This window comes from Asparagus officinalis, chromosome 5, assembly GCF_001876935.1.
Source record: "Asparagus officinalis chromosome 5, Aspof.V1, whole genome shotgun sequence".
NCBI classification, from domain to species: Eukaryota; Viridiplantae; Streptophyta; class Magnoliopsida; order Asparagales; family Asparagaceae; genus Asparagus; species Asparagus officinalis.
Window position 1 is genome coordinate 16,249,328 of NC_033798.1, and position 16,006 is coordinate 16,265,333.

The following is a 16,006-nucleotide window of genomic DNA, read 5'->3' on the forward strand; positions in this document are numbered from 1 at the left end:
ATTGCTATAGTAAACCGGGCCCCACATGGGATTTTAAATTTTTAAATTCCCATGTGGGGCCCGGTTTATTGTAGCAATGAGAGGGGGGGTGTGGTTGGGGTTGTGGTGGGTGGTGTGCCTCTAACATTATTTTTTTTATTGGAACTAAATTATAAATTACTTTATCTTCATATCAAATTTTCCGTGGTAACCGACAAAAGACAAAAGAGTCCCTAGCTTTTACCAAATTACATCCCACCTTCCTCTTTCACGTCTGGTCAGCTCCTATAAATAACCAACTAAGCCGGCGGCCCCTCGTCCCCGCGCTCCTCATCCTCCTCCTCCTCGTCGCCGAGAAATTCAGCGATCAGATTTACAATTTTACCCCTAGGGTTTTCTTCTAGACCTCTCTCTGAGTTCATCGATAATTTTGTCTCTTCCTGTTTTCTGATCCTTAATCCCTCTGCTTCTTTTTTTTTCCAGGTGAAGTCCTCATGGGTTATAAGATGGCATATGAGAGTTTGTTGCGGGATTTTCCTCAGGTAAATACTGATTAACTCTGATCACAATTATTTTATAAAACCCTAAGTTTGTTTTTTTTTCCTTTTTTTTAGTATTTTATTCCTTTAATTTTAGAAATTTTGTAGCGATTTTATAACGTGTAGGGTGTTTTTTGCAATGTGAAAGTTTAGTGGATCCTTTAGAATTCGGTACAACCTTTATCTTTTGCAGTCACAATTAGAATTTCATTTGTTGCCACAGTTAGAATTTGATAATGCAAAATTTTAAGTTTGGTTATCTAATGGTAGGGTGTAATGTTAAGGTAAAGCATTAGTAAATCAGTTTAGCTACTGAAAAGATTCTCCAGTTGACTTTTAGAGGAACATTGGAGTCAAACTGCTCTGGTGGTCTCGGGTAAGTTCCAAGGTTCACTTTCATTTCTTATCATTTTCTATGTTGCTTTTTGTCGTGAGAGCACCCTGTGCATCAGTCATTTAATGTATTGATTCTATTTACATTCACAATGTTCTAGCAGGTTCGTTATGGATTAGTCTGGGAGCGCATAATGGTTGTGCATCGATTAAACAGATTACATAAAGTTATGCGGGGTTTGAATTTTTCGATACTATAATATTTAGATGAAAATATCCAAAAAAAGGAAAAGATAACATATGAGATTAAATGCTACCATACTTATAAAAGGACTCAAAGAAAAACAACTGCAATTCAAGACGTTTAGAATTAAAGTTGTCGTACCAACAGCAGAAGCTTATCCTATTTCCAACTACAACAAGAAACTCAAAAAACGCAAAGAATTGGAAGAATATAAGAAAGAAGTTGAGAGAAACTAGATACATACTCGTCTGGCAGTCATTGTGTCGTCGGCTTGCTCGTTGTTGATTGTCACTACGGTTTTGCCATCATCCGTTGCTATCTTGTGGCTCCGCTGAATGGAGGCTCCTTAACTGCATAGGGACATAAAGAGGAAAGGGATGAAGAGTCAAATTCATGGGACAGATAGGTTTCAGTTTGAATTTTAGATGTTTATAGCGGCATATCTCATTTTATATTTAAGTTGGTATGTGAAATGTTGAGTTTGGGCTAGATATTCAAACTTGTCATGGACTTGTTTAGCTGTGTATGTGGGTGCATAATTTGCATGTGCTTGATTGAACAGATTGACATGTTTCTTGGTTGCTTAGGACTGAAAGGGGAGCTAGGCCGCATATGTTTGTGTGTACACTTAATAAACCTCATTTTAGATAACTGCTTACTCATGTGTTACTTTGAATGTCCATCAAAATCTGGATTGTTTCATTTGTAACTTTTGATATATAAGAATTACATTATTATTCTGTTTTTGACGTTTGTCTTATGTATATGGCTCTGCACTATTTCCTTAAAAGTGACTTCAGTTTTCTGGGAACCTAAGGAGCATTTCTCTTTTCCTCAGGTGGATTCTCGTGTACTAAAAGCTGTTGCTATTGAACACCCTAATGATATCAAAGCAGCAGTCGAATTTATTGTTTCTGAAGTTTTACCATCTTTCACCGGGCGTTCTGAGGTATCTGACACTGTTCACAGTGCTCATGAGGTATCTAATGAGGGTAAGGTTACTTTATCTTTTTTGTTGTATTAAAAATTAATTCAGTAGGTTTGAAAACAGTTTTTTTTAATTAATTTTTTTGTGATCTTCTTTCTGTTTACAAATGCCAGTTCTTAAGTTTGTCTTTAGTCAACATATTTTATTACAAAAGTTGATGGTAGGTTACATGTCTATTCCTCCTTAGTTATGTTTCATATTTGTTTGCATAAATTTGTATGGATGAACATAATAGGGCATTGTGTATGAGAGAGAAGGAGAGAGAGAGTGTGTGTGTGTGTGGATTTGGTTGGTCTAACAGATGCTAACAGCAGGTCCATGTTAAAATGACAGTTCCGCTGGGAGAGCCCCCTATTGAGAATCAAGGAGAAAAACCAATTCAACCGGAATCAATGGCATGCGGAACTTTCATTGATGGTGATTTTGTTAGTTTCGCAAATCCTTCCAGTGTACTAATTGAAGATGACGATGACGAGATCATTGTTCTTGAAACAGACAGTCATTATTCTTCAGTCTCAATTTTGAAAGAACATGCAGTTTTTATTGGGCATGACTCTGTAGTGAAGGATATCGAAAAATCTATAAGTGAAGACCAACTATCTAGGTGTTCAGTTGACGTTGTTGATACTGTATCCATTGCCTTGGAACCTTCCCATGAGATAACACTTTCTGTTAATGAGAAAATTATGGATCGGGTTGGGAACGAGGATAAAGTGCCAAAGGATTTCATTGCTGCTTTTGGTGAAACTGAAGATCATTCAAAGCGTTTACCCAAGAATTGTCCACAAAAATTGGCTTGTATTTCTGAGGTGATTTCCCTTGATAAAAATGATCAACACATGGTTCGATCTACTCGATCAGCCCGTGTAGTAAACATTGATCTTCTTGAAGATTTCATCGAGAATGCGAAAAGCAGTAAGGTAAGTCTTCTGCTTCCCAGTTTGACATGCTTCTGCATTCACTTTTTTGTTATATGTCTTAGCTGTTGAGGAATTCTCTATATTGCTACATGCAATTATGAAACTCTAGTTATTACATAGTCTGCACAACTCTTATCTTGTTAATCTGTATGACTATTATCTTGCTTATACACATGCAGTTAATTAATCAATGCACTAGAACAATATACTTGACATTTATTAGAGGAAATATAACTTTGTTCAGTAAGGAGGTTTATCCAAGATACAGAATAATTACACTGATTTTCTTTAATGCTAAAAAATATGCAGATGGTTGGAATGACCAAAGATCTAATTGTTGAGAAGCTCCACATCTTAGTTGTTAGGGATCAGGATCCGTAAGGATGTAATAGTACTGATAAATTACATGAGTTTCTAATAAATAATTATAGATGATAATACTATCCTCATTGGCTTAGATGTTACGTGTGAAAGGTCCAAGTATCCTTTAACTAATGTGCTTTTATACCATGTCCTCAGGCATTGTACCCATGTGTCATGAGTCTTTACGAGTATCCATTGTAGGGGTTGATAATTTGTTTAAAATCTCACGTTGATGCTGCGGCAAGCTGCCCTTTGTTAGAACCTTCTTGCATTGTTGAGAGTTAAGACCTATGTTTTATTTTCAGCCTTTGGATTTCCTTTAGATGTTAAATTGTTCATGAAAGCTTTTATAGGTCTCAGTATTATCAGCTGTTGTACCTTCATCGCCAACTACTGAAATAATTCTGCCATCTTGATAGCATGCGATTATGTTGTATCTAATTTGGATGATACTTTTCCCACTTGAAATAGTATTTATTGTTTGTGAGTTTGCAATTTAACAGAATGAATACGCCTGTTCGCACTCAATGAAAAGTTTCTATTTCCTTTATTTTTTTCCCTCATCCTCCAGAGCTCTTTCTAATGCTCGTCTTTGTCATGTATTCTTTTTTTACTATACCTGGGAAGGGGAAAATGACATCACTTGTGTAGCATGTGCACCCCCACCCCCTACCCCCCCAAAAAAAAGAAAAAGAAAAGAAAAAGATAGCTTCCTCCAGAGGATGCTTGACAACTTGTTCTAATGATTTTCATTTTCTATTTTCCTCATCCACTGTCTGGAAGTTCTCCTGTAAATAGTTGAAGTCTCGTCAATAATTCAAAAATCTTCAGGTTGTTAATAGGATATGATTGCTTTTATGATTGCTTTTATGATTGAATTTGGAATTCCTGAGTAAATATGGGATCTTAATCAAGAATAGTCATTTAAGTGGATACAAGTCAGTAAAGTTACTCTCCACCAGGCTGGAAATCATCTCTTTAGTACAAAAAGGCTACCTTCCTGTTTTCTTATTTGTTTGCAACTCGCCAACCCGAGGNCTAGCTGCTTTCAAATCTCAGTTGCATTTATCTGTTGTGTAAAAATGTATTAGATTCAAGTATAATTTATCTTTGGTTCCTGTATGAAGAGAGGGATTATCTTGAGCTTCTTATAATTATTGTCATATTCTGTTACAATCTCCACACCTTTATTGTAATAGTTTCTTTCCTGTCTAAAACTCATGCCTTATATGCATGTGATGTTATATACTTCATGTAACTCTTATCATCATAAATTCTCTAAAACTCATGCCTTATATGTATGTGATGTTATATGCTTCATATAACTCTTATCATCATAAATTTATAACTCATTTTATTGTCTTTCACTTGCTTTCTTTTTCTGCTCTTGTACAGTGCAACTTCATTTTGTTCTAAGTAACAAAAAGTACTTTCTAGTGTCTAGAATTTTGGTTCTTGCTAGTTGGGCTACATCGCAGACTGCTGTCAATGGATGTTTTAATATCTTATATCTAACAATGCACAGAAAAGTCTAGTATCTGAGGTGGAGTCAGTTGTTAATATGATGAAAGAGGCAGAGGTTCTTGAGGAGAGAGCAAAACAGGCTAAAGAAGAAGCTTGCATAGCTGGTCAGGATATCCTTATAAAAGTGGAGGAACTCAAACAGATGTTGCAACATGCTCAACGAGCAAATGATATAAACATTGATGACTTTTATTGATTTTGGCAGCATGCTGGTGAAGTATATGGAGAGAAAGCTGTTCTATCAACTGAAGCTCGGGAACTTCAGTCTCGTCTTCTCAAATTGTCGGACGAAAGGGATAAATCTGTTTCAATCATCAATGAGGTTCATACATGCAACTCTTTTTATTCTCAATGCACTCCAAGATGCTTCTTGATTTGTAACCAATGACCATGTCTGACTGTTAATTCGGTAAATTAAATACCATGGAGTAGGCGACCATTCATTTTTAAATTCATAATATAGGTTTTACATTGATGGTACTGACCTTAAGCATTTGGAAGCATGAATGCCATTACTCACACATGGACAGAGTCACAGAATGTGCACGTACACATAGATCTAAGTTAGAATTTACAAGAATGGAGGCAATTATGCTAGTTTCTTCCATAAGTATCCAACAGCGTGTTCCATCTTTTCTAGAAAGAAGTGTTGAACATTTGAACTGGACAAACTTATATGTCTGAATGATAAATAATTTGATTATTTGTATGACTTTTTCTTCAGAAAATTTCTTAATATCCTCTACAAAAATTATAAGAATGGGTCATAGTAAAGGATCACTTAACTCCATTAAACAAACCCAAGACTGTTCTGAGCAGAAGATAAACGTCAACTGTTATTACCTATATTAGTAGACTTCGGATCTGACTTAATTTTGGTGAGATCGGTCGTATTATTTAGGGGTCTGGATCTAGGATTTCTTTTAGGGCCTTATGTGTGCCAAACATCTTTGGCTTGGGTACATTTCAGAATCAAATTACTCTGGCATTCACTAAAAAAAAGGTTTTGATTGTTAATTCTCGGGTGCGTGGTCATTAGTTTAATCTCCTTTTCACCATTACTCGCTTGGACTGGATACCTTTACGTGTAAGTTTTAGGTATCAACAGTATTTGCACCTCTGGAAGATTCTCATTGTGCACCATGTGCAAACTACGACCTCAAACTTGCCTTTTCATGAAGTAGTCAAAGTTGCAGGCATTTTTCCTTCATAATATTACAGTAGATATGAAGGACTTGATTTTAGGGTCTTCTACAGGGTTCATGACTTAACATGTCTTACTATCTGTCAGCATTTGATCTATTACATTAATTTTAGATTTGTGTGGCTAGGCTTCCATTTATTGAATATCATGTTCACTTTTTTTCACGTAACCTCTTTACTTAGTTAAGACCTAATGTATTTGATGAAATCCCCACATGGCTGTTTGGTTTGCGAGTTTTCTTATGACAATGTGTTCATAAATACTTGAATTTTAAGTTTCAATGTTGTTTAGGTTGCTTTTCCTATAATCAGTTTCAGAAGAATTCAATTGGATGATGAAATTGAAAAACACACAGATAGCATCCAAACACACCTATATTTTAGATGTTGGAATGACCATTCCCTATGAATGATCATTCCCACTATTTGTGGGAATGAGCATTCCAAGTGAGAAGATAAGGAATGGTCATTCCCATTCAAGTGAGAATCAAAAACTAGTTAGGTATTTTTCAATTATATCCATATTAATAATAAAGAATGTTTGGGTGAGGCGCTATGCAAGTGGGCAATTTTAGATTGACAATTTAGGCTAGTATATCATAATGCTATTTCGAAACTTATTATTTTAGTTGATATTGTTTTATGGATTTTTGCTATTATGAATTGAGTGATTTTGATACTTTATCAAATAAGTTAATTTATATATCTAGAACTGTGGATTGTGGATATCATTCTTTTTTTTTTGGACCTATGAAAGATACGATAATCTTTTTTTTTTTTTTTCTTTAATTTTTAAGACTAAGAAATAGCGAGTATTGTTTAAAAAATATAAACGAAACATACACCTGATGGATAACACGAGTATTAGTATAACACATACCTAGATTAATATAACATATGCGTATATAAAATTATTTAGTTATTATCATTAATGTTTATTTTTTATCTTATTAAAAATCTATGTTGTTGTAAGGGCATTATTAGAAAATGAGATTTCATTCTCACTTGTGTACTAGTGATACCAAACATGGGAATGGGAATGAGATTTCCATTCTAGCTTCATTCTACGAACGCACCCAAACAAGAGAATGAGAATGATCATTCCATTCCCACATGCAATCCATTCCATTCTTTCTTCCATTCCATTCCCAAGTCTGTCCATTCCCGCGTACCAAACGAGGCGTTAGGGGAAAAAAAATTCTTCAGTAAACCTCTTGCTTGCAACACTATTTTCCTGAATGAACTCTGCTTTTTTTTTATGCTCGCTGCTGGGTCCATTCCTTACCTATTTTAATAATCCAAATAGCTTACAGATGTGAAACCTTTGTGCTGCTCGATAGATTCGTGAAACTCTTGAAGCACGACTAGCTGCTGTAAAGGATGAAATAGCTGTAGCTGAGCAGGAGAAATTCGAGAAGGAACGAGTGGCCCAGAAGGCTTTAAAAGAACAAGAAGACATTATGGAGACCATAGTACAAGAGTCTAAAAAACTGCAGCAGGAAGCAAAGGAAAATGGCAAGGTAAATTTTGCCACTTCAAGCATTACACATATATTATTTTAGGGTAAAAATTGCATATAACCCCCTCACTATACCTTCAGTTGCACTAAACCCCCTGCAACTCGTTTACTAGCACTTAGCACCTTTGAAACGGTATTTTTGGAAAGATAAATTGCAAGTAACACCCTTCTCCTAATGAATTGAGGAGGGAATATGTGCTAGTAATGAGTTGAGGGGGGTTTTATGCAGCGGAAGGTCTGAATGAGGGGTGGTATGTACGATTTACTCATTATTTTATAAAGGCTCAGAAGTATGTAATTTTTTTCCCCTTTTCTTTCCTTCTGTGGATCAGTTGAGGACTTTCTTGGAGGACCGTGGTCAAGTTGTAGATACCTTGCAGTAAGTCTCCACATTTTGTTTGATTTGTCTTATTGTTCACCGAATTTTGTGTAATAGCTAAACAATTCTAACTTCTTTTGTACGCAGAGGAGAAATTGCTGTGATTTGTGAGGATGTTATATCACTTAAAAATAGAGTCGATGAGCATGCTCCACTCAGGGGATCACTGCTAATGACAACATACAGCTCGTCCTCTTTGTTCAGCTCATATAGTCAAAAGAACATTCCTTCAGCAGATGAGTTGCCTGTGGAAGTAGATGAGAACAATAGAGATAGCGGCGAAGACCAATCGGGAAGTCGGGAGCAAGAAAACATAGCTGCGAGCAGTGTGCAGAAATCAGCTTCAGATAATGACTGGGAATTCTTGAAATATGAAGGTTTCCCATCATAAAAATTAAGTCCTTGAAAATTTTGATTGAAATTATGAAATTTGTGCACTACAAAGACGTCACCTTTCCTCCTGTGTAAGTATGCCAACGCCATTACTGATTATCCCATGCATGATCATTGTGTAGATATCTCTAGTTCATCTTTGTACTATATGAATATTTGATCACCCTTACCTCTTAAATCATCCTCGTAACGCCCAAACATTACCTTTCATAGTAGAAACAATGGGAAAGAATTCCTGAAGAGGGTCCTACATAGAAATAGAGTATGAAGAGGTGGTATAACTACCAATGCGGTCACTATTGCACTGGTAGACATCAGTGCTATGTGCATCAAGATTCGTGATATGACATGTTTCACCCTCTCCTTTCCTATATGATATTCTTCTATAGAGGGGGGATTCTATAAGAAATTTTTTCCCCCTCCAAACAGGGGGTTCAAGTTTTTGTTCTGTCTTAATGGAAAATATAATAGATAAATTAAAATTAAAAAAAAATCATCTAGGCATGATGGTCTATGTGGCATCTAGATTATTTTGTTTGCTCCATCATTCATTTGCTGTCTTTTTCCCCTTTTCCCTTGGGATCAAATATTGATTAGTGATGAATGGGAAAAAAAGCGAATAAGTAGCCATCATTTTGATTGTGATTTGAATGATGCTGTTCTCTTCCATGTGCAGGAACATGTAGGTATCATAAATTGGATGACGGGCCAATGGGTTGAAGACTGTTGGATGATCACTGACGCTAAGTTTTCGAGTGATCAGGCAAATAGTACGGATGGATGAAAATGACGAGCTCTTCATTTTCTTACATTTTTTTGTGAACAAATCAGATCCGTTGATTACACTAAGTGATTTCATGCTGGCGACTTTCCTCGATCTCGGAGGATAGATAGTTCATAAGAACAATCACGCTGGCCGAAAGTTTTTGTAATGATTTTGTGAGCTCGCAATCTGCGAGTGATTTTGCAATTTGTAGCCGGCAACCTGCAATCCCAAGGTGCAAAATGCAAAATATTCCCGTAACCAAGTATATTAGCTACGAGGTTCAACATCATCATCACGCTTATGATGGTCGTCGTCACCACCATCATCATCATTATCATGGGCACCATCAAAATTGATAAGGATGCCTTTTTGGTAGAGTAGAATCTAGGGACCCTTGACAATGAGAATGACGCTGACAATTATTCCAGGAGCTTTACTACAGGGACCCAAAATATGGGACCAATAAGAGGGACAAGTGAGGTGTCCCTCTTCTATTGGATAATGAGTTGGTCATCATTAATGATGGCCAACTCGTTATCCAATAGGAGGGGGACACCTCACTTGTCCCTCCTATTGGTCCAATATTTTGGGTCCTTGAAGAATTTTTCTTATTCCAGTGGACCAAGTGATTCGATTCTTGATTTGCTCCCACAAACGTATAACGCATGAACGAGGACCAATCTGTTCTCCTTTGGGCCATTTTATTTATTTCTTTTTTTCCTCCATCATCTTATCTTCCTTCTCTTCCTCGGTCAAAGGACTTTATTGGCTAAAGATCATTCAGCGTGCCCCAGTGGTCCAGATACAAACGCCTTTATGCGTAGACATCTAGGTTGAAGAAATCATCCACTTCATGAGATTCTTTTGTCACTCTAGTGCTCTCTTCTTGTAGTTACACCTAACAAATCTTCGATCTTTTCCCAACCGATGGAATTCTTGAGGTGTGAAGACTGGAGTATCAGAACATTCAAAGCTTTTGGATTGCTACTAGGTGGGATGGGATGCGTCGCGCTGTGGTCAAATGTTATAATTATTTCTTTTAAGCTTATATCTTCATTATAATTGCATTGTGGACATAAATTGTTTCATAGGCTGAATTTATTTTGTGGGCGGGAAAATGAGATAGTTAATCAAAAGAAAAGAAACTAAATTTAGGAGAAAGTATTGTTGAGGAATTTTTGAGTGTTTACATATGATAATACATAATTTTAAGAGTGAAATGAGTAGAAACAATCTATCGAATCCATGTAAATCAGGGTTGATGAACGATCGACTGATCCTGTTTGTTACTGTAGTCATCACCTCGGTAATTTTTTTAATTAAGGGATATATATATATAGAGAGAGAGAGAGAAATGGAGAAACTTGGTACCAAGTTGTTTCAAGCAACTTGGTAGTGATGTGGCCTAATCTTGTCCCTACATCTACATTGGAGTTTGTGAATGGTGGTTGAGGCTCTATCTTCGAGGTGTGATGTAAGGGCAAGATTAGGCCACATCACTACCAAGTTGCTTTAAGCAACTTGGTACCAAGGTTCTCCATATTTCTCTCTCTCTCTCTCTCTCTCTCTCTATATATATATATATATATATATATATATATATATATATATATATAGAGAGAGAGAGAGAGAGAGAGAGAGAGAGAGAGAAATGGTATGCTTGTACAAGCCACAAATTTTGTGATTCGGTAAAAGATCACGACCCGAGCTGATGTGTCACATCCTATCCACTCACCTTCCATGAAATGTGTCCCATATTTGAATGTAGTGTGAGGAGATGTGACACATCCACTACAAGCACAGAACTTTTTGCTCTTGGCTACAGCATACCCATATTGCCTCCATATAATATAATTAGTATATATATATATATAAATATTAATAATATTATATATATATATATATATATGATATAAATGTGTTTGCTTGGTACCAAGCACAAGTTTTTGTGCTTGATATAGTGATGTGGCATATTCCCTTTCATTCTTTCATTCATTGAAATCGGGGCCCACATTCACATGGGTTAAGGAGTTGTTGGAAATTGAAATGAGTGGATAAGAATAGGACACCTCATTACCAAGCACAAAATTTGTGCTTAGTACCGAGCATACTCATTTCTTTATGTGTGTGTGTGTGTGTAATTTATGAATAAATAGCAACTGACAAAGTATTATAATATATTTAAAGGGAATACATGTTTCTTCTTGTTGCAAAAGTTATTGTGTGCAAATGATCATAAATGAGTTCTAAATTCTAATATTGTTCATTTCTTGAGCTTGATTCATCAAATTTCATGGTCTTGCCATTCAGATTCACCCTACTTGGCTAAATTTTGTGAAGCTCGATTTTTTTTAATAAATTAATGAAAATTTAAGGTTTTTTTGCAGTTTCAGGGTTATCTTTTTTGTAAACTTTGTAAACTCCTGGTGTTTTATTAAATTAAGGACTTTTCTATAAAAACAACTCAAATGTTGATGATTCTAGATTTTTCTACAAAATTTTTAAAATCTAGGATTTTTTCTATAAATTTTTTAAAGTTTTGAAGTCTTTCGGGTTTCCGTGAGTTCTTTAAACTTTTCTACAAAATATATAATTTCTAAAAATCTTTTGGGAAATTTAATAAATTTTGCAAGTTGATTTTACTTGAAAAATCTTTAAATTACAGTTTTTGAGTATTTCTACGAGTTGTGTAAATTTTATGCATTTTCGATATTTCCTATCTTGGTCACTCACACATAATTAACATTTGTCTCCTTAAATATGATAATTTTTTAGGACCATTAATTAAGAAGATAATTTAGGAGATAAGAATATTTCATAATATGATCTAATTTATATCATTGTTTTAAATTTTAAATATAAAGAAATGAATGATAAGATAAAGACTTCTATTGTTATATGTTAAATGCTAGATTTAAATGTTTAGATTGTCAAAATTTTAAATTTATGTGTTTTTTTACTAAATAAATGGGTTTTTTTCTAAGGAAACCACATCTAAATTAGGCCCTATTTCAAGTTACCCCTCTTAATTACTAAATTAATTACTAAATTTTTAGAAAACCACCCATATCTATCATCCTGTTAACATAGAACCACCTATGCACTTTTCCTTCCAATTCTCCATTCGACAATTATATTTGATAATTTTCCCCCTACATATGTTAATTTTGTTGAGCTTTGTGTATTAAAGTTAAATGTTCCAAATTATTTTCATTTAGCTTTGATACTCTAAAATGTTTCTTTGACTGAAAATAACTTAGAGTCAACTTCATTTTTCAGTTTGATATCGTGAAGCTTTTTTTTACCCAAAAAATACCTCAAAGTTCAACAAAAATTAACTTTGCTACAGGTTCAACAAAATTTGAACTTGATATACTAAATTTTAATAAAATTTGATTTTAATTGCCAAAGTTTAAAGAAAAAATTAACTTTGATATCCAAAGCTCAACAAATTTAATTTTGATATCCAAAATTAATAAATTAAACCTAAAGGGTAAAATCATCAAAATATTAATTTTTCGATGGAAAATTGAGTGGAAAAGAGCATGTGTGGTTCTATGTTAATGAAATGGTAGTTAGGAGTAGTTTTCTAAAACTTGAATAATTAAGGGTGGTAGCGTAAAATATGGTTGAAGTTACGGTTATTGAACAATTTTGTAAGTGTTTAGATTTTCTATTTTGTAGATACGGAGAAGGTGGCTGAATGTGGTTATTGAACAATTATTTATAACTTCATATAATTTTTAATAAAATTTCAATATATATATATATATATATATATAATTTGGGTATGATAGGATAATAATGTAATATCTAAAAGGGTCAATAGTATTTTTGTCTATAGAAAGTTTTTCCCAAACTCCCACTTTTAAAGGTAGTATAAAGTATAATATAATATGATATACTACAATCCTAACAATACATAAATGGCAAAAGTGAATCTAATGTGACACCCTAGGCTCCCACCTAAGGACGCGGCCTAAAATCACATCATTTCCTAAATTTTTTTTACGATCCGCTCCGTTGAACTTGATCTATACGTTCTTAAACCCAAACACACCATTTTTGGGGTGAACCCGTTGTGTTTTGACCATTCGTTTAGCCGTGCAAAAAGTTCTATTCATTCGAAACCGTTAAAATTACAGCGAGTGGATATAGGGTCAAAACACGACTGGTTCACCCCAAAATTGGTGTGTTTGGGTTTAAGAACGTGTAGATCAAGTTCAACGAAGCGGATCGCAAAAAAAAAAAGAAATGATGTGATTTTAGGCCGTGCCCTTAGGTGGGAGCGCCCTTAGGTGGGAGCCTAGGGTGTCACCTTAGATTCACTTTTTCCTACATAAATCTATATTAGGTTTAACATTTAGAATAACACTTCATGCAAAGAGGAATATAAACGTATTTAATTTGTTGGTCGTTGAGGTTTAAACTCCGAAGACTTTGTTGTTGCATACAAATGCTTCAATTGACAATTCTTTTCTTTTCTTTTATTTTCTTTTCTTTTTTTCCTTTTTTTTTTCTAGAAACGAGGTTTCTCAGGCCAAAGCCCGGGTTCAATCCCGACCCCTACCAAGTAAAGTCTGGGTGTGTGCGTCTCACCTTCTATTCCGACACTCCAGATTAGTTAGACGGGATTGAACGAGGGATCAAGGGTGTGTTGGCAATGTTACCACACGTGCTATATATCCTCGGTTCAATTGAGCGTTCATAATCATCAATTCTCAAACCCCCCAAAAGCTTGTCAATAAACTCACCCAGAATCAGCCATACGTCACTAGCATATTTACTAACAATAATGACAAATCAAAGTCCACATTATCTCATGAATAAATTACTTTCTCTCCCTCCCCCCCTCCCTTTTTCATATCCCAATGCTTTTCTATATGTTCGATTTTACAATGGAAATAATGATAATATATAACTTACCACCCAATTCTCATGTAAGCATCCGAGTTTGAAAACTCGTGCTCCTGCAAAATGTAGCCACGATCTAGCTCGACTGCAAGCTTAATTAGCTCGCTATGCGTATTTATGCCAGCATATGAGCATGGAGATGCAAGCCCTCATGATGTAGAGCTTCCCCTTTTGTTGCCTCGCCATCCTCTTCATCTTCTCTAGCCTTTGCCCCATCATCACCCAACTCTAAATATATAATTTGTGCTAAGCTTTGATTGCTCGATCTTTGGATTTGCATGGGGAGGAGTTCATGGTGTCCCTATAGAATTTAAAGTGTTAGCGTATATATATATATATAGATCACAGTCTCCGTCAAAAAAGTATCCAGTGGTCTTGATCTCATCAGTATTACGGACGTTACTGTAACAACTATTTTGCAATATCATAACCCTGATTATTGCATATTTTTCTCATCATAAGAATTATACTACGAAATTAAAAAAATATTATTGAAATAATAACTAAAGAAAATTATTGGAATTATTGCAATCAATGAGAATAGAGAGAAGAAGAAATCATATATGGAAAAAAAATTAATAAATAAGTAACTATTTAGAAGTTCAAAAGTGACTTGTCAAATAGAATTGGTCACTTGGCAACCAAGGGAATTTTTTTTTCCTTTGGTCAATTATTTGAAAATGTCTATCCAAAAATGCCTAAACTCAGATCAACGCGCGTATCTCCAAATCCACGGACCTAATGGCATGATCCTCTGATGTATCATTAGAGCTTTGCTACAGGGACCCAAAATATGGGACCAATAGAGGGGACAAGTGAGGTGTCCCCCTCCTATTGGATAATGAGTTGACCATCATATTTTGGACCAATAGGGGGGACAAGTGAGGTGTCCCCCTCCTATTAAATAATGAGTTGACCATCATTAATGATGGTCAACTCATTATCCAATAGGAGGGGGACACCTCACTTGTCCCTCCTATTGGTCCCATATTTTGGGTCCTTAAAGAATTTTTCGTATCATTAATTCAATCGAGTGAAACCACTAGATACTCTTTGTATAGAGATCAAAGAAATATCCCTTTCACACAAGTGAATAAATGAAATGATGAAAGCAAATTAAGTAATAGAGAGAGGTTACATTAATGTTATGGTACGGACAACGGCTCCCTTTTGATTTCTGATCACCTTCACGTCCCTAACAACACCGACGTCATGATCGGAGCTCTACTTGCTCCAACGTGGCTTGCCTCTTATATCCGTGTGGATCCCACTTTTATTTGCTTGTCTGTGTAATTTGTATCCAAATTAAACGACCAAATAATATAACCATGCTCAGTTGGTAAAACGTTGAAAAATTGTCTGTAAAATGTCTAAATAGCACTTAAATACTACAAAGTTTCCATTTTAAGAGTTATTTTTTTAGCAAATAAATATAATAACTTGTTTAAAATTAGCATGTTACTACCATCAATAACGTAAACGTAAAAAATTTTACGAGAATGTTTCTCTACGACACTTAAATGCTAATTTTAGAGTTTTTAACTATATATTAATATTTGTTAAATTTGCTATTAAATTTACCAAAATCCTTTTTAAAACGTTCTACTTTAACATATGAGGGTTCAGAATTAAAGCTCTCGTATTAAATTTAGTTTTGAAATTTTTTAATTTTTTTTATTTCGAATTTTACTATGCGATGATGTTTAGACGCTATTCGAACCGTGTAAAATATTATCAAAATCTCTGGCTCCGCCGCCGCCCACGTTCGCGTGTGGACCAACCAAAAACCCCAGAACCGTTTGGCTCTGATGTTACGCCTCCGTAGACAGATCGGGACGCGTACGTGCGGAGAGGGTTCACGCGCGTGGGACCCGTGACCACGCGCGTGCCGTCTGCCGTCGCCGTCCCTCGTGTGGCTGTCCGCCTAATCTCCAAGCCAAAG

General features: G+C 35.2%; 1 protein-coding gene across 2 annotated transcripts; it reads left to right on the forward strand.

The window, feature by feature from the left end:
• Nucleotides 229–9,227, forward strand: LOC109843266 (laminin subunit beta-1-like). 2 transcript variants are annotated; one of them, XR_002247605.1, is made up of 10 exons: nt 229–371; nt 463–521; nt 1,934–2,087; nt 2,417–3,003; nt 4,892–5,065; nt 5,096–5,212; nt 7,434–7,613; nt 7,945–7,991; nt 8,079–8,455; nt 9,061–9,176. XR_002247605.1 is itself a non-coding variant. In XM_020412198.1 (10 exons), exons 2-10 carry the CDS (start codon nt 474–476, stop codon nt 9,102–9,104), a joined length of 1,641 nt encoding a protein of 546 aa, XP_020267787.1. In that variant the 5' UTR covers nt 229–371; nt 463–473; the 3' UTR covers nt 9,105–9,227. The 2 variants fall into 2 exon arrangements, 1 of the variants encoding a protein (XP_020267787.1); XM_020412198.1 differs by having other exon boundaries at nt 8,079–8,368; nt 9,061–9,227.

Excerpts from the sequence above, each read along its gene's own strand:
- LOC109843266 (XM_020412198.1), top strand. The coding sequence starts at position 474 with ATGGGTTATAAGATGGCATATGAGAGTTTGTTGCGGGATTTTCCTCAG. Across the intron at positions 7,614-7,944 it reads AAGCAAAGGAAAATGGCAAG|TTGAGGACTTTCTTGGAGGA; the intron begins GTAAATTTTGCC and ends TCTGTGGATCAG. Across the intron at positions 7,992-8,078 it reads CAAGTTGTAGATACCTTGCA|AGGAGAAATTGCTGTGATTT; the intron begins GTAAGTCTCCAC and ends TTTTGTACGCAG.